Raw genomic sequence first — 26825 nt, forward strand, 5'->3', positions numbered from 1 at the left:
TAAAGCCAGGAGGCACAGCTTTTCTCCACATTTCAGGTATCTGAGAATTTTCAAGTTGTGCTATGAAAATAATTTCGGTAGGTTGCAACACAGACATTTATTCAGGGCATTCATATTTGAAAAGCTGCTTGTGACCATTAGTCCAGGCTGTGATGCGGTCTGTAAAATGTATGCAGATATACTTCATTATCCATTGCAGCACTCAAGTCCTCAAGTAAGGGCTTTGTGTGAGACCTAGTTCATAGAGTCGTAGAATGGTTAGGGTTAGAAAGGACCTTAAAAATCATCTAGTTTCAATTCCCTGCCATGGGCAGGGACACCTTCCACTAGATCAGGTTGCTCTATGCCCTCTCCAGCTTGGCCTTGACGACTGCCAGGGATGGAGCATTCACTGCCTCTCTGGGCAACCTATTCCAATGTCTCACCATTCTCACAGGAAAGAACTTCTTCCTTATATACAACCTAAATCTCCGCTGTTTCAGTTTGAACCCATTTCCCCTTGTTCAGTCACTACAGTCCCTGATGAAGAGTCCCTCTCTGACATCCTTGTACGCCCCCTTCAGATATTGCAAGGCTGCTACAAGATCAATTTCATTTGGTGGGTAAGAGTAGGTAGGTGAGAGGAAATTATACATGCCTTGGTAGAAAATACTACATGGAAGCTTCTGGATAGTATGCATAAATGGCAGAAAGTAATTGTACTTTTTTAATAGTGACAAAATTGAAGTGCTGAAGTATTTATGTGGACCATAGCTACAGTTATGTGACTCATTACATGATTTGAAAAATGTTTACAATAGGAAGTTACTATGTTACGGGTGTTTATGCTTTATCACTTAGTTGTTATTTGGGATTTGCTTGTTTTTAGAGGAAAATATGGTAATGTTATTTACACCAAAACAATAAAGATGAAGTTCCATTGACTTACAATAAAATGATGGATGTCTGAGGTGCTGAAAATATACTGAGATTTGAGCTGTACTATGGTAAACTACTAGGATGTTGAACAGCGGCTCAGCTCAGGGGTGATACTGATTAAGACGTACTTTTGTTTGAGTGGAAAGCAGCTATGTAAGAGAATCCTGAAATAACAGTTTCCAGGCTGGTATATGGTGCTTCCTACTGTGTCTTTCAAAATGTCTGTTTTTCTATGGAATCAGCTAATTTAAATAGGTGGAAAATGCTAATGTGAAAATATTTTTCTGTGTTGAACTGCATAACAAATGTTTTTGAGGAAAAGCAAGAATCTGAACATTCTGTCAGTTCTAATTGACTTGAAACAGAAGTAAATAATATAAATGAAATTCATATGACCATTGCAACAACTTGAAAATGTCATGTAAGCAATTTGCTTATATTGCTCAGTAAATAAATGGGAACTAATGGCAAAGGTAAAATGAGAATGCGCACAGCCCATTGTACTAAATATTTTGGTGTGGTGAGTCTTTGTGGTAAGCCAATTTTTTTTTGTGATTTCCTTTTTCTGTGACACTGTTTAGAGCACTGTGGACATCATGAAGAAAAGGCATTACAATTTCTTGGATCAACGGAACGTTCATTTTGACCAAGACTATGAAGAGTTTTGCAAAGAGATAAATGACCTTCATGTAGGTTTTATGATTCAAATAATTTACTGAAGAATCCTGATGAAAACATTTTTTTTTAATTAATGTACTTTATTTGGAAGTTTGCTAGCAAGTTTAACACAAAAATGGATGATTTTGTTGGGTGACTGGGAGCATAGCACAAATAAGTCAAATAATTAACTTTCTCATAGTTCTGAAATCACAAGTTTGTGGAAGGAAAGGGTATCTGTAGAAGATGGTGGCACATCTTAGGGTATAAAAGCTTTTGTTGGTTGCACAGCCTCAGAGGGAACGTAGAAAGACAATGCCTTGAAAGTTGACTGTATTTTGTTTAATTCTTGAGAGGAGGAAGAACAGGGAAATTGATACTGGGGTTAGCTTCATACAAATAATGTTCCAATATAGCGTATGATAAAATGTAAAACACTATCTGGCATGTTTGAGGTGTGTACCCTATGTAATTCTCTGTTGTAGAATTATTTGCTCTCTTTTAGGATCAATTAAGGGTTTTCATGGACATCACCTTTGAAAATATTCTGAACACTGAGAGAGCGCTGAGTATGTTGAAGAAATTTGAAAGGTAGTATGTCCTATCTAGGTTGCTGGAATTCTGCCTGGCAATGGAAATAACACTTTAAAGATTATGGGAAATGGGGAGCTGAGCAGGAGGCATCTCCTTTAAATGCAAACAAAAACCAGCTCAACTTTCTCTCACTTGTCCAGCTCTGCTAAAAGATATCTTTCTAACAGTGTAGATAAATAAACCCCACCTTTTTTTTTTTTTTTTTTTTAATCAGAAAATGCAAAGCATAAGTGAACTTCATGTTTAATCTTTCAAAAATATAGCATAAGTGCAGGAATACCTTATGGCTGCTTGCATAATTACCTTATCTTTGTCCTTTAACAATAACATTGTTATCACAGCGCAGTTAGTAGAGAATAAATACTTGCATTAGGAAACAGTGAAATTTTTCTTGATAAATTCACATTGTTGCAATGCAGCCTCAGTCATTATTACATCAGTCTTCTAACACTTTAACAGAGTAGACTGCTAGTGGTGGATTGGTTACAGTTTGCTGCACATAATTTTAGCTCAATATTTGAAAACAGTGACAAAACAGAAAATGTGTAAGCTTACTTGGAAACTTGTATCATTTGGTCTAGATCTTGGTTGCTTAGAATCAGGTTGTGAAAGCATTTTTTTTTTCAAACTTTAGTGAAAATTCAGCTGCTAAAGCAGTTATTTTCTGTAGAATGCAAGGGAATCTGGAACAACTGTATTTTCCAACAATGCATCAGGGGAATTTCAGAAGTATTGAAGGAATTTTTTAAGTGATAATTATTTTTCTAAGCAGATTACAAATCCCAGATCTTGGTATTGATGAAAAGTATCGGAAAATACTCCAAAACTATGGCCATGACATAGAAACAGTCTGTAAGATCTACACTAAGCAGAAGCATGACCCTCCGCTGGCTCGTAATCTGCCTCCAATAGCTGGTAAAATCTTGTGGGCACGCCACTTATTCCATAGGATCCAGGAGCCCATGGAGTCTTTCCAGCAGCACCCAGCTGTTCTGCAAACACCAGATGGGAAGCGCATAATCTGCAACTACAACAAAGTAGCAAAAGTTCTTGTGAAGTTTGAAGTGATCTACCACAGGGGATGGCTTCAGCAGGTAAACTAGCTGGTTTTGATCATGGTATCTTAGAATGTGGTGTATTTTGTTGATGGTAGACTACTAACATCTAGCTTTACAGTCCAGATTGGATTCCTGTTGTTTCAGGCCTCAATGAAACACTCAGAGCAATGTGAAGGAATTTCTGGTTAATAACAGTAGTCAGGTACACTGAGCTATAGACTGCTAAGTGAAGGATGAAATGAGAAAAGGTATTTTATAATAAACAGTGTCTGTACTGCCTGTAGCTAAATTTAGGAGGAACTGATACTTCATTATAACTAAAAGGTTATAATGAAAAATATTTATTATGGAAAAATGCAATGAAGATTCACTGGTAGCTACGTCTGTGTCCTTTGGTTAAATGCTCTAGTGATCAGATTATCTGACATGCACCATGCCTTGATGGAGCAGTCACATACATTCTCCTTTCGCCTTTCACAAAATAACTGTAGCATCCAAGTCATCTCCCCTGAACTGGTGCCTTCCCTTGTGAGGTCCTAGTGATCTGTGGTCTGATTCAGATCCATGCTAAAAGTACATCTGGTTTCTCCTACAGCAGGGTCAAATGGCATTGGCAACCATATAAATTTGCTTAGCCTGCTCCAACCTTATATTTATTAGGTGAGAACAAAGAGAGGTAGATTTGAACACAATTTTAAGTTTTAATACGATCACACATGCCTTGAAAATACAGGATAAGTATATCCGTTTTAAAATCAGCGCACTTGTCTAACAGATGTGGCAAAACCCTATGACTACTGTTCAGTAGTCCCCTACTCTTGAAGCGGGGATCACAGACGAATGTGGACATGAGCATCACAGAACACAAGGTGGAGCTCCTGCTCTACTAGTGAACAAAAGGAAAACCGTGTGCGTATGAGGCAATGTACAGGGGATTGCAAAAGAAACAGCCCTGTAGCTCCTAGTGCTTTTTTATTCTTCTATGAAATGGAAATATTTAACCTTAGTGGCACTTTCTGATATTTCCAAACATTTTTTCCCTCCTTTTGCCTGTTTGTCAGTGGATGGTTATTACCTTGTTCATGTTTTCTTTTTTTTTTTTTTTAAGCATATGATTTAAAAGCATTATTTTTTGTGCTACAACAAATGCTGTTCAACTTGGATATATTAAAATAATAAAATAGTGGGAAGTGTGAAAGTTTTTATAATTTTGTGGCAGTGTAAGATTTGTGCTTTCAGTGTACCCCCTACCTCTGTTACTGTTTTCTATTACCCCAATAATGAAAATTTCATGAAAAAAAAAAATGAGAGGAAGAGATAAATAATGGGATTAACAACGAGTGCAGTAAGAGTTGCTGGGGAACTGTGTAAAAATACATTCAGCTCTTAGTTATGGTGGCTGTGCTGACTTTGATGCTAGTGGGCAGAGCATGACAACTTTGCAGACGTAATTTGATTAGATGATTTCTTGAAAATGCTGTGTAAAGTGCAATGATAATACAAGATACAGCTGAAGCAAGCAGTAGAGTCAACTGTATTTTAGACACTGAAAGAGGGTGCAAATTTTCAGTCTGTTACGTATACAAGAAAATGTATGCTGAAAGAAATCAATGGGATATGAAATTATTGTTTAAAAACAAGCTGCATCTCAGTGTAGTGTGATACATGAAATTTGAGAAGTAAACAAAGAACAATAAAAATATGTCAGCAAAATGACAACTAGTAAATAGGAATAGCAGCAAACTTTTTCATGTAGGAAAGATTTTCCTACCTAAGGCATGACTTCTTCCTGGTATAGGCCAAATTTTCCATGTGTGGGGGTTTAACAAATATTGTCCCTTCTAATCACATGGAGAACAAATGATTAAACCAATAGTGTGATTAGGCTTTCCTTTAATGAATTAAACCCAGAATCCATAATAAACATTAATTTTAGTCTTTTTAAAAAAATTTGCCTAGAGGTTGAATATAATTGGTAGTTCCATTAAGATTGGCTTGTGGTGTATCTGAGGATGTGTTTATTCAAAAGATATCTGAGGATGTGTTTATTCAAAAGATATCTAAAGAAGTTATCCAAGAAAAATTGAGTTCATCAAAGCGGTTGTGTGCAGCCTTATAGCAGGATGTAGAATAAGTTTTAATGAAATGAGAGATCAGATTTAAAAGGATTGAACTAAAAAAGTGTATGCCTCTGCTTTTGATGTTGGACTGTGGAATGTAGCTTATGATATACAAGAACCAAAAGAAAAATGTCTGTGGGGAAAAGGACAGTTAACATGATTGTTAAGCATTTGAGTACATACAGATTTTATTAATGAAGTTTTGTTCTTGATTCATACACTATCAATCTTTATGGTCAGTAATATCTGATTTTAGTATCTGCCAAAGTGATATTTATGTCCAAAACAAAGTATCTTGTACTGGCTTGCCTGATCAGGAATGATGGCTTTGTTTCCTGCAGATTGAATTAACCAAAAGAGGACTTGAGGCATCTCTCTTGGTAAAAGCACCAGAAACAGGAGAATTATTTGTGAATTTTGACCCTGAAATATTAACTTTAATCAGAGAAACAGATTGCATGGCTCACATGCACCTTGAAATCCCACCTTTTGCAAGTGTTATTCAACAGAAGAAAGACTGGTATAAGAAGATTGTCAACAATTTGCATGTGGGTTTATTTTAGTTATTTTATATATGTGTAATGTACATTAAGATGTCTGGGTTCTATACATATGGAAGAGAAAATATGAAGTTCAACTATTATGCATTAACAAAATATTGGAAAATCTGGGTTTTATCTCTATGACTTCTTGAGGCACTTTAAAAAAGAATTTCTGGACTTTGTATTTTCTGTGAAGTCATTTCAAAGATGCATGGGTTTAGGGAATTTCTACAGAACTTGGGAAAGAGATGAGGCTGGGAAGGAAAAGAGGCTTACAAGATACCTCTCTCTGTTGCCTGCTTTCTAAACAATAAAGCAATATATCTCTTAGCCAGTACTGGAGTCAACATTGTTTACACTTTGTTTTGAGAGTGGAAGGAGCAGGTGGTATGCCCTTAAAAAGTGTAAAGCATCCAGCAAGTAGCAGCATAGTTGCTACACCACTGATTTACACAGATATCTGTGGAATAGTTTAAAAACAGAAGTTCAGACTTCCCTTTTTCTCACCTTGCAAATCCTTTGGGTCATTTTGTCTGCCTATAAACAGACAAGGTTCTTGATGACTGAAGTTGAGGATTCAAAGCTAGGTTTTTAGAAAACTGTATCTTCAAAAGGCTACTTGATTCTGAAATGAGAAAAAAAAGTCATATTAAGTCAAAGCTATTGCAAGGATTGTGTTATGCAAAATGTGAAGCTAGATCAGCAGGTTAAAGATGCATTGGAAAGCGTCACACAGACGTTAGCTTACTGCACACAGTGGGATGGGAGAGGGAATCTGGAGGTTAAAAGAGAAAGTATGTGGGTTGAGATAAAGACAATTTAATAGGGAAAACAAAGCCAGCATGCATAAGCAAAGCAGAAGAAGGAATTAATTTAATAATTCCTATCAGTAAATCCAGAGGAATTTTCTTAATTTAAATTATCATAAATATATGCATGTGTGTCCTGGTTTAAGCCCAGTTTAATAACTGTTACAGTTGAACCCTGGACAATGTGGAGATGTACAGATCATTGTCTATTATCTAGCGCTTTAATTTTCTGTTAATTTCAGACGATGCTGGCAGAATATAGGAGAATTAAACTGAAAATACAACACCCTGTTGAGCAACTGGTGGCTCCTTGGTTGGCAAATGTAGATGATGCTATACAGCCAGGTCTAATGCTACTGACATGGACATCCTTGAATATTGAGAAGTATATTAATTCAGTATTTTACAAGTTAAGTAAGTCACTAGCTTCTTTCCATTAGCTTCAGCTTGTTTGTTTCTATATAAATGCAAGCTATATTATTAAACTTACTCTCCTTTATATGGTTTAACTTAATTGGCTTATGCATGAAAGACATCAGAATTTTCATCTATCGTTTATGAAACCTTTGTTTTTTAAAATGCCTTCTTTATTTCACATAATTGCAAAACTTTTACTAATATGGAAGTGATGGCAGTTAGGACTAGAAAAAACATAAAGTGGTGAGCAAAAGGTTCTGTGTATTCTGAATTCAAAGAATGATAGCTAGCTTTCAAGCTCCTAGGTTTCAGACCTTTCCTAATCTTACCTATCATTTCTGTAACGTACAAGTTCTTGGAATAATATCTCAACTGAGTCGGCACTGTCACTGCTCAATGGCTTTTCATATTAACTTTTTATTTTTTTAACATCAGTGTCTTTAAAACCAACATACACATTTAGGGCAATAGCTTTGGAAACAGATGAGCTTGTCTTTTCAAAAGATTATCACAAGATTGCACTGAGATGCATATTGTTTCTGAAGGGATCAAGTTCCTTTTGATTCAGCTTAATTTCTACATCAAATAGATTTTGTTTTTTGAAATGATATAAGTAGTTATGGTGGGAATTTTTGTTAGTTGAAATAGCAAATTAAAATGCATTTTGGATGCTAATCTGACATTACATTCCTTTTAATTCTGAGTAATACAAGTTGTTTCAGTCTGGAACAGGCACCTTGCTGATATTTAAATTTATGCATTGAAAGCAAATTGCTATTAAACTGTGAAAATTCTAGTGATTGTTTCCTGTTAACTGTTATTAGACTTTTTTTGAAGGATAGATGTTTTATTTGTCAGAAGTTTCTGTTGTGAGTGTGCTCTACAAGTGGTAATAAATTCAAACTGTGGGAGTATTCCTGGATCTCAATTAAATTTTAATGTCTTTATGTTTGAAATGCATATACTTTTATATACATATACGCATATACATATGAGCTCATCTGATACACATTTATAATATTCTCCCTGTTATATCCTAGAATGTGGATAGTATACAATAAGGTATATATGCTATGCAAAAAGTTAATTATGATTTCTGTGATGAACTTTTTGATAAAAGTTTAGACATTTGAAATAAGCTGGTTGAGTGTGGAGTTCATACAAAATTAAATATGATTGTTTGTTGACTTAAAAGTTTAAACAGAGCACCACAAAAACTGTTGTTTCAAAGTTCTAAGCTTATTTTGAATCTTGTGTTTGCTTCAAAAGCTGATCTGGAGTTATTGCTTGATCGAGTGAATGACTTGGTTGAATTTCGTATTGATGCTGTCCTTCAGGAAATGACTAGAGTGCCACTCTGTAAGTTGCCAGACGATGAACCACTGAGCTGTGAGGAATTTCTTCAAAAGACTAAGGTTATTAGATAAAAATTTCATAAAGAGGAGTTTGATTGCTTTGAATTAAGATATTTTCCTGTTTTTATGACATAAAACTAGTGCAGAATTAATGAAGCATGCATGGGAAAGTTTAATAAAGGAATCCTCACTTGCTTAGCTGCAACCTTAAAAAGGAACAAAAATACCAAATGCAAAGAGGTCGGAGTTCAGATACTCTTTTCTGAGTTTGTTACTTTCAAGTCAGCTACTGTATGATATTTCTTTCATGCTTTAATATCACTCAACTGAAATTTTTTTCCCCTGTGATAGTATCTTTTTTGTCATTGTTGCTTGTTATTTAATTCAATACCTTTAAATAAGGGAATTGCCCATCTGATTCCTGTGAATAGCTCTATAACAAGTACTCTTTGTTGCCTGTGAGAGTAAATACTATGCAATTGTTTGTGTGCTGAATATCTTTGTTAACCCCAAACTCTCCCGAGTTGCCAATGGGATGTGCAAAATATACTCAGAAGTGCCTAGGTGAAGTTATTCTTCCTTCACCCCAGCAAAATGCTGTTATGTTGACAGATTAACTGTGAAGAGTTGTTAGTCAGTTAAAAAGCTGATTAAGCTTGTAATAAAATTGGATGTCAGAATGATTTTATGAGGCAATACTGAGGTATTTTGGCATTTCAGGGTATAATGTTTAACTTGTGTTTTACCCTGAAATAAACTTCGCTTTAGTAAAAATTGTAGAAAATCATGTTGATAATCTGCATCCCTGGCCTCTTAAGTTTTTTTTTTCCTTACTATACTTAGCTTTTTGGCCTTTCCTCTTTTGTTCCTTGTAACAGCTCACATTGTTGTTAAATACAAAGTAAAAATATCTTATGCAGTGAATGGTTATTTTGTAAGTCTCACACTTTTGTAAAGTTTTTTTGTTCACTCTTTGATGCTTTCCTGGTAGGGCTGGTACTACATTAAATGGAGTAAAAATATGTGAATGTGAGCATAAAAACCTTCTCAACATTATGCGACAACTGATACTGCTTAATCTTCTGCAAGAAAATGTGAGCTGCTACACAGCAATTACAGCACCACAGCAGCAAACTGATTTGGGTTAGCAGAACAAGTGGTATACTAACCCTAGTTATGGGTACAACCAAAACTGTAGCAGCATTTGTAAGCTTATTGTAATTTTTAATTAGAAGGGACTGTAAATAAGTTCTGTCATATAACAGGTGCCTTTAAGTTTCTAAAGAAATTGCTGTAACAAAAATATTTAGACTGTGGAAAAAACCTCAAAGTACTTTGTTTAGGAGTAGTTGTGATATTGCAAATCAGATATGGCTTCTCTCTCAACTAGACTGAATCATTAGGGAGATCAAAGATTCTGTCTTAAAATTTGGAGGTGACTGAATCTTTCTATGGCATAATTTTTCCGATTATTGACTTTTAATTAAATGGAGGTAACCAGGTTTGATTAAGCTTAAAGAAATAGGAGATAACAAGGAATACAAAATATATAAGGCAGTTATAGTTAAAAGTTAGGGTTTGCTAAAGCATACTTAAGAAGTTTTACCATAAGTATTAAAACCCCCTGAACGATACTTTAATGCATTTCTGAATTGTATTAAATCTAATTCTTTGATTCCTTATCCCCCAGTTACTAATTTTCTTATTTATTCTAATAGATTTTGGTAGCGTTTTATTATCTCCTATCTATTTATAATGGGAAATATGGTTGGCTAAAACTCCTTTGGCACAGCCATGTAAACATAAAACGGCAATATTGAAAGAAAGGACAAATCTTGTACATCTATGTTGGAAAGTTGAGAAAATTAAGAACCATTTATTTTTGGGAGCCCTTTAATGGAACTAAGCTTTATAAACACTGACTCATTATATTAACTATGGATGAGCCATGTGATTTAGGAAAAAGCCACAGCGATTTTGAAAGACATTTATGATGTCTTTGGCACAACAAAAAAATCCAACAATAAATAGTTTGGAACAAACCCATTTAAAAATAATGTTCTATATTGATCTTATTTTTCCCAGCTCTGAGGCCTTGACACTTGTGTTAGTGAATGCTGCTGTGACTGTGAAATAGACAGAAGAACTGGAAAGGTAAAAACATTATTGTTTTTGTTTGATAACAGGAGCTCTGTATGAGAGGTTCTCAGACTTTACATTTGAAAAGCTCACTGGTGGAAGATGCTGTTAACGAGCTGATTAACATGTTACTTGACACTGAGGTACAGGTCAGTAAAGAAGATAAGTCAGTTGTACCCACTGGTGAAGTAAGGGGAAAAAATGAAGGTAAGAAGATTTTATTGTAGCCCTATGGTTATGTTTATTTTGCATGCTGATAGTGTGTGTTGGGGGTTATTGTAGCTCATCTGACTGAAGTATCAATCAGTATCTAATGTCTAAAGACTTTTGTTTGAATTTCCCTGAATAATGGATCATCTATCAATCATTTATCATCTTCTAAACAGATCAGTATTATCAGTCTAACTTGAATGTTGAAATGTTAATGCCATAGAAGCAGCTGCTTGCAGGTTTTGCTTAATTCCTAGAGAGAGAATATAAGAAATGATATCTAAATCATGTCAGTTTCTACTAAGTAAAGAAGATGGATAGGAGTGAAAGGAATTCTACACCAAAGTACAGATTACAAATAAGTATAATCTGCACTTCTGTAAAATTCAGCTGTTTTTCAGAGACCTATGGAGCTGTTGCTTTATTGTGTTTTAAGTCCCACAAATAGATTTAACTAACTAGATATATGATGTTTTAGCAACAGAAGAGGAAAGAAGATCAAAAATTTTGACTTCATCCCACAATTCCAGTGAAATATGGGCTGGACTGTCTCCTCCAGTAAAGAGGAAGAGAGTGGATTTAAGAGTATTAGAGGAAGAAGCCAATGAACTGCTTTCCTACTTCAATCACTGTAATATTGACGCCCTTTTGAAAGTCATTCGAAACACTTTGGAGACCATACGCAAGCGTATCCATGCATCTTCTACAGTCAGCTTCTTAGGTGGCCATATTACAATACTTTGCTTTATTATGTCATAAAACCAAAAAAATTATAAATGTAGTATACCCAAACTATATATAAAATAAAAAAGCCACATATGTAAAGGAAGGGAAAGCAAAGGTAGTTTGTATAAGCTGTCTTTTTAAACCACCTTTGATAACATGGTATATTTCCAAAGGATTTTTTTTTATGTGACACTAGGAAATTGCAGTGCTGTTGTCATTGCAATGCTGTTTCTCTTAGGACTGACTGTACTGTTCTGAAACCAGATATTATGTTTGGAGCTGACTTAATAAGTACTTACTTACTTGACCTTGACTTTTCCATAAAACTGTAAGAAAAAGCAATAAAGAGGTGCATAACTGTATCTCTTAGTAGTTGCCTTCAGATCTTTCTGTACCTTGTTATGAAACACTCTTCTGAAGTGTTTTCTTGTTCCACACTTTTAAGAAACAAATATAAAGACAATTTTTTTTTGGTCTCTGTAGCACGCAAGGCATAGAATATTACGAGATTCTAAGGAGGTTTTGTGCCCTATTTAATATGCTGACAGGGAATCAAGCCAAAATTTTCTGCTGTCAGAGTTTAGCTGCATGGAACAAGTTAAAGAGGAGATTCATGGAAAGAAATAGCAAAGCACTTAGTTTTCTCTTGTGCTGCTGTAGACTTTACGTTTTGTAAGTTACTCGGGAACTCATTTCTTCTTAAGGAATTGCACTCAATACTCAACATTAAGAAATATATATTGATTTATATCATTTCACTGCACAGTCTGACATCTTGAAAAAAATGTGAACAACCTTTTAATGTTTTTTTTTATATCTTTCATTTAGAAAATCGCAATGCTTCTAAGAAGAATAAAAGTGCCCATCCTATAATTAGGACTAGTATTAATTTATCTATCCCTAATATCATCATGTCACCCTCTTTGGATGAGGTACAGCAGACGCTTAATAAAGCTGTACATAGTATTGTGAAAGTAATGAAAGGAGTTGGACAGTGGAGCATGGAGAGAATATCAAAGGTTTGTGTCTTTTAACAGCCTCACTTAAAATTAATGTTTCAAAACTACTGTAAATAGTACATGAAATTTTATTTCTTCCTCAGAAGAAAATGTTAGAGAAAAAAGTGGCTTTGTTGCGGTGTGAAAGCAGAGACAGCGATTCTGATAGTGGAATGAAAGAGTCTGGAAAGAAAAGTGTCCATGGTAATTATAAACTCTGACATCATTCAATTTAAATGTTAGGTTAATGTGCTTCATACAGAATATGTTAAAGCATATTAAATGCAAAATGCATTAAAAGTGGTAGAATGAAGACTTCATAGATTTTAAACTGCCTTGGAGGATAAATAGGATATAATAACAAGGCCAGTGCTTCTCTTTGTGGTTAGAAACCAGGCTTCCCTGAGAATACTTGTCTTTGTGTGGATTTGAGTAAGGGAATTTTTCTGTGTGCCTCTCAGAGTGTTGTACTGCTTTGGGTTTTCTGAAGCATGCAAAAAGTTGCTGGGATGTCAGCTTCGCCAGCATAGTAGAAACTGGGAATGAGTTTGGAGAACAATTATAGTCACTATCAGTACACAAAACATCTTTCATGATTTGTCAGTGTAGTTTGTAACATGGCATCATAAAACTTGTGTTGAAATTCCTATTCAAAGGTAAATTGAACTTAAACACAACCTGGTACTGAATAGAAATATTTATATCAATTGCAGCATTGCTGGAGAGAAGATTGTGTAGAGGATTGAACAGACTGAAATTTCTTGAAGGGTTTTAACTTAATCTGTTTTGTGATCAAACATGGAAATAAGTTATTGAAGGCATTAGTTCAAGGAAGTTTAAGATGGTATTTATGATTGCTGTTTGTTTCTTGTCTGAAATGGTTTAGAAGCAAACCAAGTTAATTGTTGTACTTTGTACTTCAGGTACTTAAAAAATAAACTGAATCCTTTTAGGTTAGCTCCCTTTTGCACACCTTAAAATTAGGAAAGAAATGCTTGAACTGGTTAAGAAATAAAAGTGTTCTTTCAGAACTAAAAATTTCTCTTGCAGGAGATGAAATCAGAAAAGACAACAAGTTCAGTCTTGTGGGCATTTGCTAAGTAGTGGCCCTTCTTTATATTTTTCTCTCCTTTTGAGAACTGGCTATGATCATCTTCTTTGATTTAATGTTAATTCGTATTTCAAATTGTCAGTTATGATCTATCCCACAATATTTCAGAAAATAAAAAAATATATGTATTTGCTAAATGCTGAGACTCCAGTAAATCATTTGGTTGAAGTATACAGGATAAACTGGGGAGAGGTGAGAGAAAAGGAAAGATTCTAGTTTCTTTTTTGATTAAGAACACAACTATAAAATGCATGCTTATTGAAAAATAGGTTTTTAGGTTTTGTCTATACGAATTTACCTGTCCTGAACAATATATCTCTCCTATAAACCGCTTTTGAATTTGAATCTGTTTTTATAGATAGTCTGTCAGATGTATCATCACTCAGTTTGCCTGATCCGGTGCAAAGCCAGAACTACTTTAAGAGTGTTTCAGAGAACAAGGAAATTATTAAATTAGTCTCTTTACTCAGCACTGCTATCAATTCTACAAAAAGGGTAAGACAATCAAGATATTAATTGAATATCACGAGCCAAGGGATATTAATGCCTTCCTTTTAACATCCTTGAGCAATAAGGGTAGGCATTTAAATCAGTGATAAATCATGCAAATGAAAAAAATGTGGGATAGTGGATGGAAACCATGTGGCTGCAAATTTAAAAATATGTTTTGAAAGTGTGACATGGGTTGTGTACTCTGTTCACAAATTTGAGGTTTCGAATATTATATAAAGTAAAAAGATGAAAAACCTATCTCCAATTGCTGAAAACTTCATAAAATAACTCTAGGTGTAGTTGAGTTGTATGCATTTAATATAGAACTGGTAGTAATTGTGCAAGTGTGTTAAATACAGTTTTATTTACACAGAAATTCTAGAGATGCCAGCATGATTTCTGACCCATTATGAAGAGTTAATGAAGGGTTTTGGAGGAAAACTGGTTGTTGGCTTGGCATTTGTAAAGTGCTGCATAGGATTTGCTGCTGAAGGTTACGAGGTAGTTAAGGGAGATGCATAATTTCTTTGCCCTTTTCTTATACTATGCACTCTCTAGCAATCTGTAGGTATTGAACTGATATTTATTTGGGGAACTCTGCATTGGTTCCTCCTGGGGCCAGTCCAACCTTGCAGTGGAGCCTTTACAGGTGAAAATTTCTGACCCAAGGCCTTGTGACTTCAGTGGTATGAAAGTACAGCAAGCACAGTGACATACAGGATTGTGCTGAAGCATAAGGTGCAGTTCGTAATGGTAGATAGTTACCTTGGTATTTAATACTCAGTATTTTGTAATTGGAAATGTATCATTTAGCCAGATTTAAATGCCTGCAAGCACTATGTTTATCATAAATCATGATGAGGATTATCCCTTGTAGCATTCACTTCTCATTTACTTGTTTAATTAGCTGAAGTGACAATGATGTCACTTTATCTGATATTCCCAAACTCCTGAGAACCAGAAAAATAATTGTTGCACACTCCTTAATAATATTAAAATCAAAGATGCCTGAATTGAGTGTAGAATTTAATGTTGACATCACCAATATCAGACATGTAATAAATTTTATCTCAAAACTGTTCTTGCTATTTTGGGCCTTGGAGCTCACATTTAAGTTCCTAGTTCAACAAACAGTAGGTAAAGACAAGTGTACTCTATTCTAGTCTTAATGGAGTATTTTACTTCCCACTGATTCTTAGGATTTTGACTGAAGAATCACTTCATTGGAAAAAAACGTAACTGATTTGACAAATTGAATGTGATTAGCATACAGTTCCTGGCAAGGCTTGTGATTGCTAATGGAATTTGCTTTAGCTTAAATTTACCAGCTGCATTATGTTTAGTGAGGTGATGCAACCGGCTTCACCATAGACTTCTTAATGTTTTCCAACAAGCAGATGCTAAGAAATTAGATGTAATCTCTACATACAATACCAAGAATCTTTCTTCGAACTTCTGATGTGTTTCAGGAAGTTCTTACAGCTTTGGAGAGTTTTAGTTGCTACCACCACATATGGCAGAGGGACAAGGAGGAAACCATTGATAAATTCATGATGAGAAACCCATTACTGGCTGAATTTGAATGTGAAATTCTGCATTTCCAAGACATGGAGCTGAAAATCACTTCTGAGCCTGAGTACATCTGCGTGGGAGCTATTGCACTGTACACTGGTAGAGTTCAGCTTTCCACTTCTCTCTAGAGATGTATGCTTTCTAACTCCCAAAAGAAGGAGAGATGTTGCGTAGTTTTGGATGGGTGAACTAGGTTACGGATGGAATGGAGAAAGAGGAAATGGCTGCTTGCTGTTTTGCAAATGCATGCCAAAAAAACACTAATGCAGGGTATCTGTGAGGTTCAGCTGGAGTTCTTTCCCCCCTCTGGACACTTTGCTCACTTACAGAGTGGATGGTAGATGTTTGCCTATCCTTCTGTCTCTGATCCCCATAGGTACATATTTTATAGGAGTACGATTCTACATTTGATTTATGTTTCTTTTCTCCTTGCCTGGTTCCATGTAGTGAGACAGTTCAAGAGCATTCTAGTTAACACAGCTGATAAAGTGAAACATGAATGTTGCTGCTGATTCTCTTTTTGTCATGAAAGCCAGGCCTCAAATTGAATAGCTCAGATTACACATCACCTAACTAATTTTTGCATGAGCATTTTACACCAGTATAACAGCAAAGACAGTTAGAAACTATGATGGACTGTAAGAAATCATTCAAATGATTTTGAAGTGGATGTCAAATCTGAGGGAACACAATGATTTCTTCATTAGGAAAGAGTGTCAATCAACTATCTTTGATTATATCATAAGGCAACGAATCAGAGAAACAATCTGGCTGTTGATACTTAGTGGAGGTGAAATAGTTCTGATATTTAATAAATCAGAAATATTCATACCTATCAGGTATGAAAGGTAAGCATGGGAAGAAGCACTGTGTAAAAACGGACACAAGTGATTTCTGTACAGGGAATGAATAGGTAACAGTGTTAAAATTATATCCAGCTAGAATGTTATATAATGCTTGTGTTGGTATGGATTTTTTACTTTTCTCTTGAGAACTGAAAGGAAGAAGTTTGTATTTTATGTTATAACTTTAGAGGAATGGACTGGATTGTTGCAAAATTGGGCAGCAATTCATCAAGACTTCAATTTTCTCTCTAATTTTTCTGTTGTTTTTTTGTTTTTGGTTTTTTTTGGTTTTTTTTGCCACTTGGTTCCACTTGATGCTACAGACAAAACTTAGAAAAAGTAAATAGTTGATGGACTGTTCGGTTTCATTAAAAGTCAGGCCTCTTTTGTCAGCTTCCATAATCAGACTCTTAACTTTTCCCTCTCACATTTTTTTTTTTCTAGAGACTAGTTTTTGAAAAGATTGTAGGCTTAGATGATAATATGAAACAATTTGTTAGTGATGTATAGGACAAAAATTTCTATAATTATATAGGAACAAGATGAGAAATGTGGAATCCAGCCCTGTCTTTCCAGTAGGAAAGATGATATATTCTGAGCAGATATAGGAAGTAAGCAATCCTGAATTGCAAGCAATCCTATAAACCGCTCAAAGGTGTCAATGCGATTTCATGTTTTTCTGTCCATGGTACAAGAGTAGTTAGTCTGAGAAAAGAACTGAGACCAAAGAGAATACATATTACAAAAAGATTGAAAGTACATCCTAAAAAATATCTGCAATATCTAAATATCTGTTAATTGTTTAATGTTTTTAGCTGATTTGAAGCTGGCATTGAGAACAGAAACCAAAGCCTGGGTGACTTTGCTGGGGCGTCATTGTAATAAGAAGTACCGAACAGAGATGGAAGCAATTTTGACTTTTATAGAGGAAACTGACAAGAAGTTAAATCGCTGCATCAAGGATCTAGATGATATAAGAATAGCCATGGCAGCTTTAAAAGAGATCAGAGAACTACAGATCTCCATAGACTCTCAAGTTGGGCCTATCGAGGTAATTAACAGGAATGTTGCATGTATGGGTGCATACAGGGAACAATTATTTTCTGGGTTAAACCATAACAGTGTTTTAACTTTGAAAAGGTATGATTAAATATGTGTTAAATATTCATAGGCAGACCTGTTGTGTTTCTGTAAACCTTTTTTTTTATGGAACTCTGATTAAGACAAATGTAGGCTTGTTGAGGTGAGGGTGGTTTAGTGAATAGTGCACAAATTGAGTGATTGCGTTAAGATGAAGATGAGGATACAGATGTTTTATGCAGGAAACTTTCTGGCACTTTCTGGAGCTTTTTGGAACTTCTTGTGTAAGAAGTCTGTGTATGAAAAGCATTGATTTATTGATTTTACTCTCTGTATTATTATTTTTTTTGTTTAGACTACTGAAGAAGCTGATTATATGTGTGAAAGGGATTGATTTATCTGCTATATCATGGGCTGAAATAAACATAAAATTTGACTTCATTAAAGAAGTTCACTTACTAGAATGTATTTATTGAGCATCTGTATGCAGTATGTTCTTGTATGTGCAAATAATGTAAATGTGCATAGAGCCTTTCCATAGTCTGAAGAGTACAGCTAAGAAGGAATGTATCACTCAGCCTTATAAACTGTGAGGGTCTCCCTAGTTGTGTGAAGGAGCAAAACTGGGGCAAGTAGCTTATGGTGAAAAGCAAAGCATATCTGTATCCGGAACCTTCTGTGAAATTTTCATAGGCAATGTGATCTCTTAGGAAATGACAATTTTAGAAATTTGTGGTAAGACATATCTTGATTTGCCATGTAATGTATTTTTCACATAGTGGGGTGGCAGACAGTTTTACAAATTGCAATTTGATTGAACTGGAAAAGGTAAATGAAAATAATTCCACTCTATACAAAAGTTTTCAGATGGACTGTTCTGCCATAAGATTAATTTCTACCCACCTATGATAAGTCAGAGTAAGTGAATTACAGATGTGTTTTCTGTGAAACTTGACTAAGGGTTTCAATATGTAGAGTGTTTATACACTGGTGATACAGCTGAAAGTCAGTGTTCAGAAGAAACAAATATACATCCAGTAGGTTTTTAAATAGATTCCTCACTCTGAATGATGAATGATTGTAACATTTAAAATAGTTGCAACATCTTAGTTGTGGTAATTTTTGATGTGATTGCCTAATTTTTTGGTTTTGTTTGTTTTTTTAAACATGAATCGGAGCTGAAAGGTCTTTGTAGAATAGAAGGTTGCTTCACTTTCTTGAAGGCCCCTGCTTAGGTGCTTTCTCATGGTTCACCTCCCATAATATTCAGCTTGGGTTATGGCAGATAACTGATGATATGGATCAAAAAAATATTCTAATTAAAATAAAACTAAAATCTGTAGACTTCAGGAGTTCTTTAACTGGAAGTAGTTTTTCAGACAGTCAGATTACACTAGGACAAACAATCTATCAGAAAGCAGAATGCTATGTGAAAGAAGAGTTGTTAAGGAAAGCTAGCTAGCTTTAATTTTGATAGAATAGAATCATAGAATCATAGAATAGTTAGGGTTGGAATGGACCTTAAGATCGTCAAGTTCCAACCCCCCTGCCATGGGCAGGGACACCTCGCTCTAAAATGATGTTTCTTCCGGTTTGGTATTGGTTTGCCAATTGCCATGCATAAGGATGAGATTTTCTTTTCCTAACATATGAATCTCTGTTCTTAAAAATTTTAAATCTTAACATACATATATGTGTAAAATTAACTTCACTTACCATTTTGAGAGTCTTGATTGAACCTTCTGACAGGAATGCTATGCTATGTTAAACAAATACGGTCTTCTCGTGGCCAAGGAAGAGACAGAGAAGGTGGACACTTTGCACTACACTTGGGAAAAACTGCTAATCCATGCAAATGAAGTACAGAATGAGCTCATTGCTTTGCAGCCGAACTTCAGAGCAGAGCTTATTACCACTGTGAAGACTTTTACTGAAGACTGTGTGCAGTTCTATTCGGATTATAATCAGGCAAGTGGTTTATTGTATTAGAGGAGTTTTTGAGGAGCAGTGGGAACATGGAAACATTGTGAAGTTGACTAAAGGGATATGCATCTGTCTGAAGATTATATTTATTCTTGTTAATGTGGTATTTGAATTTCAGTGTAAGGCAGACTTTGCTTATTTTTTATATGTGACTAAAGTATGTAATGGTAGTAACAGCTCTTAAAGGTTAAGACTTGAAACATTTAGGGTTTATGACAACAGCTAGTTGGCAGGAGCAAATGTGAAGACTGGGACTAATGAGAAGTTGTTTTAGAATGCAAGAAACATTTTCTGATGTTGGATAGAAGTACAAATGACTTAAGCTCTTAAATTCTTTCTCGGTAGAGAATGAGTCAAGCTGAACCACTCTTGTATCATCTTCTAAGTAATGCTGATTCTTACTTGCCTAACCTTTACACTGTTATGACCACTTCTGTATTAAAAGAAAAATTAAATCACCTTCTTTGTTCTTTAAAAAAGAAAAAAAGTGCTTATTCTAGTAGATAACTATGATCTGTTTTTTCAGTTATATCTGACAGAGGGATATAATCCTGCAGCCACAAAAATTTCTGAATTTACCATTTAGAATATGATGACTAGAACGAAGTTGTGGCTATTTTCACCCTCTAAATTCACATTATAGCAAATTATTTATTTATTTACTTGTTAATTTATTTATTTATTTATTTTTAGAATGGGCCAATGGTGGTTGGTTTACAGCCTCAGGAAGCCAGTGACAGGCTTACTGTGTTTCAGGTATTGTTAATTCCAAGGCATTGCTTAACAGTTATTGCAAGTAAATTAACACCTGTAGGCTCTGAAAATGAATCAGAGCAGTTGAACTAATTTTCATTGATATATTGGGTTATAGATTAGGCAAGGTATATTTTAACTTAATGAGACCTAATTTTTATTTTTTTTTCTATGCATTTGCAAGGAATGCTGGCTAAAATAAGGCTTTTTCGGAGCTAATAAAAGGGTAAATGATGAGTAATAATTACTAGATTTAAGTATGTTGATAAAAGCCTACTCTCAAGTTTAGCGTATTTGGTTATATCCTGGTTTTGTGTTCATTATTGTCTTTTCATCATGAATACCACTCTGCCCAATCTTCCCTTCCCTTCCTTTTATTATTTTTTTAATAGTATTAAAGATTTCCATTTAAACTGCCTATTTCACTATTTTTCCTTTCAAAATGTTTTGTTTGTACCATGATTAATCTCTATCATTGTAATGATGGCTTCTAATGTTTTTTCTTTTTCAATAGTGCTATTCATTTGGCTTCCTACTATATTCCTTCACATTACAGTTGACAAATTTTGTTATTCTTTGCTGCTTAAACTGTAGCAACCCTTACTTCAACCCTTCAGTAAAAGAATTGCACAGCATACTTGGAGGGGTAGAGTTTGCTACATCCACCTTCCTTTGCTTTGCATGCCGTGCTCCACCTCTTCAATGTACAAACATTTATTGTTCTGTCGCTGTGCCACATGGAGTAAATGTCCTCCCTGTCAGCTTCTGATGTGCTTCCAAGTGCAAGGTTACTTTTCTCATGAAAATCATTGACAAAGCTGTCGAAAGTGTAAGTTGTTAGTATCTCCTGTATACCTTTCTAGTATTTGCTAGACTTTAATCACCAATGCAGCTCTAAGCATAATGCCAAATCTTGAATATTTAATTTAGTTTAATCTGTTTTTTATTCTTTCCTAGAATCGTTTTGATAATCTTTTTCGGAAATATATTACATACACAGGTGGGGAAGATCTTTTTGGTTTGCCTGTAACTCAGTATCCTCAGCTGCTTGAAATAAAGAAGCAACTGAATCTGTTACAGAAACTTTATAATCTGTATAACAATGTAATTGAGACAGTCGGTGGCTACTATGATATTCTTTGGTCAGAATTAGACACTGGAAAAATTAACAATGAACTCTTGGAGTTTCAGAACAGGTGAGAAACTGCTGCTGTGGTAAAGATGCCTAAAATAATTTTGTTACTTCTGATATACAATTATAATAATTAACACCAATAATGTACCTATATTCATTGGAATATGAAAAAAATGTAAAATAGGAATTTTAATTGATAAATATATCCACTACCAACTTCGTAAAATAAAGGAGCTATTTTTTGACTCTAGGTGTTGAGAATTATTGCTCCTTAGAGATCTTCTTGGCTATTTTTTTTTTATGAGATTGGAATATATGTTAAAATTGCTATTTATTTTGTTCATGAAGGGAAACTTTTGTTTGTTGTAACAGAGAGATGAGACAGATTCACCATAGATATCTAAGGCAAATTAATGACTTGCTGAAGTTTACCTACAAAACCTGATGTATTGCATACCTGCATACATAGAAGCAGAACTTTTCATCAAACCAGTGATTTAAAGAATTAAACCTTCATATTCTGAGGAACACGTGTTTGTTTGTTTGTTTGTTTGTTTGTTTTTTCCCTACAGTACAGACCAAGGCATATCATGAGCTTCACCAAAAGGTGAAATCAAGATATAAAGCAGTTCAGTTATTTTTGAAGATAGCTTGGACAAAGCATATTGGAATTATGCACTTACACTCCTTACAGGTTAGCCTGTAGGTGCCTGCTCAGCTATCAGTCAATGAAATAGAATGGAAACAGATTTTCTTACATGCAGAATCACATACAGAATCTTCAGAATACAGGCAACCTGAATTTGAAAGATATGTGGTTGGTCTGTGGTTAAATGGGTAACAGAATGGAAAAAGCTTTCATTATTTCTACATAGATGCTGTAAGCTTCCTCGTGGTGTAAAGGAATGGCAGGCATTTTTCGACCTAAAGAAGACCATTGAGAACTTCAGTGAATGTTGCCCGTTGCTTGAGCGTATGTCAAATAAAGCAATGATGCCTCGGCACTGGAAGCAGATTGCAGATCTCACTGAACACAACTTTGATGTGGAAAGCGAAACGTTCAAACTGAGGAATATAATGGAAGCTCCACTATTAAGATACAAAGATGAAATAGAGGTATTGTGAAGGAAAAGAAATGTATGCAGGAAACAAAACAATCTGCTTGAATAGTATAGAAGTAACAGTAGTTAACAAGGAAAACCGAATATTTCTAAAGAAAAAAACAGAGAAATAGACTATCACTTCAGCTTTCTGTATAAAATGACACAAATAAATTGTGGTGGCAACTCCTCTTTTTAAATCATAGGCAACTTGGCCCAGGAATAGATTTGTGAGGGTGCCTTGATTTGCAACTTAAAGATATTAAAAGTAATCACAGTATTAATATTTTATTCCCCAAAGCTGGTCATGTGGTATACAAATTATTAACTATGGTGTTTGTATGTCTGTAGGTCTTTTCACTTAATAAATAGTTGCTCATCAGCCTCACTAGGATTAAAGGAAATATGAGTTAGATTTGTATATTAGAGACATGAACCATTTGTGGCTTGTTTTGACATCCTTTTTATTTAAAAGGATATCTGCACGAGTGCTGTGAAGGAGAGAGACATTGAGCAGAAGTTAAAACAAGTGATAGCTGAATGGGACAGCAAAACATTTGTCTTCACAAATTTTAAAACCCGCGGGGAACTTCTTTTAAGAGGTGACAATGCATCAGAAATAATTGCCACCATAGAGGACAGCTTGATGGTTCTGGGCTCTCTCTTGAGTAACAGGTAATATGAAAAGTGGGGGAAATAAAAAAATCAGCAAGAGGCTTTGTTTTATTACACAAACGAGTATTTCACAGAGGAGAAGGCAAATAAGTATCTAGATAAAAACTAAAGAGCTTGCTTATCCTTGAACTGTTCATGGGCAAATTCTTATTGTGTTTATACTTCGATAACTTCTTTTGAAATCATGTGGATGCAGTTCAGACTGCTTGAATAATCAACTGGATTATTTTCATTGATGAAGAAAGAGGTGATAAGCAAAAGAAGGAACATTTCCCGGTTGTGGCAGGCATACTACAGGCATTACAGGCACTGCTACTTTGACCTTGTGACAGGTCACTCTCTCATACTGAAGATGCTGAAAATCCTTGTTAAAATGAGCTTCAATTTGTCTCGTTCAACATGCTGAAGCCTGCACACAGAACCTGATCATCAGGCAGATGTTCAAAAGCAACAGTTCAGTTGATAAGGACCTCTAGGAGTCTTGCAGCTTTCAAGAGTCTTGTATAGCCCTTTTATGAAACCTTGAAATTTTGACTTAGAGTAAAATTGAAATCTTACTTCTATTTTGCTTCTTTTGGATCAGAGCTGTGCTACACACCATATGTACAAAGCAGAAAGTTGCAGCAAATTTGGCTTACAGCTGCTAAGTAGCTGAATTAAGTATAGGCTTTTATATGCTCACTTGACAAAGATGTAAACAACGAAATTATTCTTAATCCTTATGAATAATATGCTGGCTTTCAAGAGATTTGCTCCTTCTTGAAATAAAATAAGTGTCTTCTTTTTATTCTAGATATAACACACCCTTCAAGACACTGATTCAGAAATGGGTGCACTATCTTTCCAGCACAACAGATATCATTGAGAACTGGATGACTGTACAGAACCTGTGGATTTATTTAGAAGCTGTTTTTGTTGGTGGTGACATAGCAAAGCAGCTTCCAAAGGTTTTCAGACATGCCTTTTTTCAGTTTGATTTTCTACATTATAAAATTTAACCTTGTAGTCATAATTCATGCAGTAACATAAACTTTTTTTTTTTTTTTGGTAATTAACAAAACTGGCTTTACTAAGAAATTAGGTAAAAAAATATTGTGTTAGAATAATAACATTGCGTGAGCTAGTTGAGCTATTTATTTCTGTATTGTAAAATTGTTAACCAATAAGTTTTGTGCCTACCAGTACATAGGAGTCCTTATCTTGAACTTTCATCAATAGCTTTTAAAATTAAAAATTAACTTTTATTTTTAGATAAAAAGTCTTCTAATTGAAAGCATGCACTTCAAGAAAGAGTTTTCTGTCTTTTTCTCTAAGAATGATTTAACGAGAAAGTAAACAGCAGGATTGGCAGTCAAGTATAAAGCTGTATTGTGTAAGCTGTAAAATTTGTGTTTTTCTAAGCTGAAAAATCCTTAGAAGTTGGACATTAGATTACTAATGAGATTACTGTTGAAACTACTGGGTACCAATTCTGCAAGCAAATACCTTTGCCCTTTTCTCTGGTCATTCCTCTATTTCTATCTTTCCTTCCACATTCTTTGTCATATTTCAACAGGAAGCAAAGCGTTTCTCTAACATTGATAAATCCTGGGTAAGGATCATGACCCGAGCTCATGAAACACCCAATGTTGTTCAGTGCTGTATTGGAGATGAAATCATGGGACAGTTACTACCACATTTACTAGAACAGCTTGAACTCTGTCAGAAATCACTTACAGGGTAAGATTACAACAAGACTGCAGTCTTGGGCAGATGATTGTGAATTGTGTAACTAGGGAAAGAGCAATTGCTTGAATACTGTCCCATGGACTTTGCAAAGATGTTCCTGTTCTAGTATAAATTCAATTGAAATTGTTCTTCCATTATACTAAATTGCTCCAATTCCTTTCCCTGCACTGCTCCTGCTTAAATATAGTTACCATGTTTGTTATTTTCCATTCATTCACCAACACCCGTGACAGGATCTAAAAGTAGCTACAGTAAGAACTATGATTTCATATGTTAGTAAATAATGCATTTGCTCAAAACATAATTCATGAGCTAATAGCAAAAATTTAAATGTCTGGCAAAGGCATTCTTAAAGTGATTTGCTGACACAGACTCGCATTTCTATTCTTAAAACTAAAGCTTAGAGATTTGGCTAAGAATGAATGGAAGAAATTTAAATTAAGAAATTTGAGGTATCAGATTGGCAGGTATTTTTCCAAGCTGACGAAAGTAAATTATTCCAAATAAACACGGGGCCTTGTTGCAATTAGCATATGAGGAAGATATATACAGGCTTCATGGCTAACATATACACTAATGTCACATGCAGGAACAGTGAAGAACTCCATCCATATTTACCTTAAAGATCAAAAATCATTTAATGCATTTAATGGCACAGTATGCTGTTCTCAATATCTTACACGAAAAATAACACTGTGAACTGGCTGAAGGAGAGAAGCCAGAGAGTTGTAGTCTATGGGGCTGAGTCTAGTTGGAGGCCTGTATCTAGTGGAGTGCCTCAAGGGTCGGTACTGGGACCAGTATTATTTAATATATTCATCAACGATTTAGATGAGGGAATTGAGTGTACTATCAGCAAGTTTGCTGATGACACTAAGCTGGGAGGGGTGGCTGACACGCCAGAAGGCTGTGCTGCCATCCAGAGAGACCTGGACAGGCTGGAGGGTTGGGCGGGGAATAACTTGATGAAATATAACAAGGGAAAGTGTAGAGTCCTGCATCTGGGCAGGAACAACCCCAGGTTCCAGTATAGACTGGGGAACGACCTGTTAGAGAGCAGTGTAGGGGAGAGGGACCTGGGGGTCCTGGTGGACGACAGGATGACCATGAGCCGACACTGTGCCCTTGTGGCCAAGAAGGCCAATGGCATCCTGGGGTGTATTAGAAGGGGGGTGGTTAGTAGGTCGAGAGAGGTTCTCCTTCCCCTCTACTCAGCCCTGGTGAGACCTCATCTGGAATATTGTGTCCAGTTCTGGGCCCCTCAGTTTAAGAAGGACAGGGACCTGCTGGAGAGAGTCCAGCGCAGGGCAACTAAGATGATTAAGGGAGTGGAGCATCTCCCTTATGAGGAGAGGCTGAGGGAGCTGGGTCTCTATAGTTTGGAGAAGAGGAGATTGAGGGGTGACCTTATTAGTGTATATAAATATATAAAGGGGGAGTGTCACGAGGATGGAGCCAGGCTCTTCTCAGTGGCAAACAATGAAAGGACAAGGGGAAATGGGTATAAATTGGAACACAAGAGGTTCCAATTAAACTTGAGAAGAAACTTCTTCTCAGTGAGGGTGACGGAACACTGGAACAGGCTGCCCAGGGAGGTTGTGGAATCTCCTTCTTTGGAGACATTCAAAGCCCACCTGGACATGTTCCTGTGTAACCGTATCTAGGTGTTCCTGCTCCGGCAGGGGGATTGGACTAGATGATCTTTTGAGGTCCCTTCCAATCTCTAACATACTGTGATACTGTGATACTGTGATACACCACCTCCAAAGACATTGTTAGCAACTATAAAGAAATATTTAATTTGTAAC

General features: G+C 35.4%; 1 protein-coding gene across 1 annotated transcript in view; it reads left to right on the forward strand.

The window, feature by feature from the left end:
* DNAH5 (dynein axonemal heavy chain 5) overlaps positions 1–26825 on the forward strand; it is a 116648-nt gene that overhangs the window by 17931 nt on the left and 71892 nt on the right. The window contains exons 12-31 of the mRNA XM_061346726.1: positions 1500–1607; positions 2081–2166; positions 2942–3263; positions 5689–5895; positions 6941–7112; positions 8385–8530; positions 10657–10816; positions 11298–11540; positions 12374–12564; positions 12648–12747; positions 14013–14149; positions 15616–15817; positions 17379–17614; positions 19393–19611; positions 20320–20382; positions 21337–21575; positions 22390–22630; positions 23090–23289; positions 24083–24236; positions 24845–25008. Coding sequence (XP_061202710.1) covers positions 1500–1607; positions 2081–2166; positions 2942–3263; positions 5689–5895; positions 6941–7112; positions 8385–8530; positions 10657–10816; positions 11298–11540; positions 12374–12564; positions 12648–12747; positions 14013–14149; positions 15616–15817; positions 17379–17614; positions 19393–19611; positions 20320–20382; positions 21337–21575; positions 22390–22630; positions 23090–23289; positions 24083–24236; positions 24845–25008 — 3590 coding nt within the window. The remainder of the gene's footprint in view (positions 1–1499; positions 1608–2080; positions 2167–2941; positions 3264–5688; positions 5896–6940; positions 7113–8384; positions 8531–10656; positions 10817–11297; positions 11541–12373; positions 12565–12647; positions 12748–14012; positions 14150–15615; positions 15818–17378; positions 17615–19392; positions 19612–20319; positions 20383–21336; positions 21576–22389; positions 22631–23089; positions 23290–24082; positions 24237–24844; positions 25009–26825) is intronic.

The sequence above is a fragment of the Neopsephotus bourkii genome, unplaced genomic scaffold, assembly GCF_033783945.1.
Source record: "Neopsephotus bourkii isolate Nb327-2 ecotype Australia unplaced genomic scaffold, CSIRO-AGI_Nbou_v1 NB_272, whole genome shotgun sequence".
Taxonomy (NCBI): Eukaryota; Metazoa; Chordata; class Aves; order Psittaciformes; family Psittacidae; genus Neopsephotus; species Neopsephotus bourkii.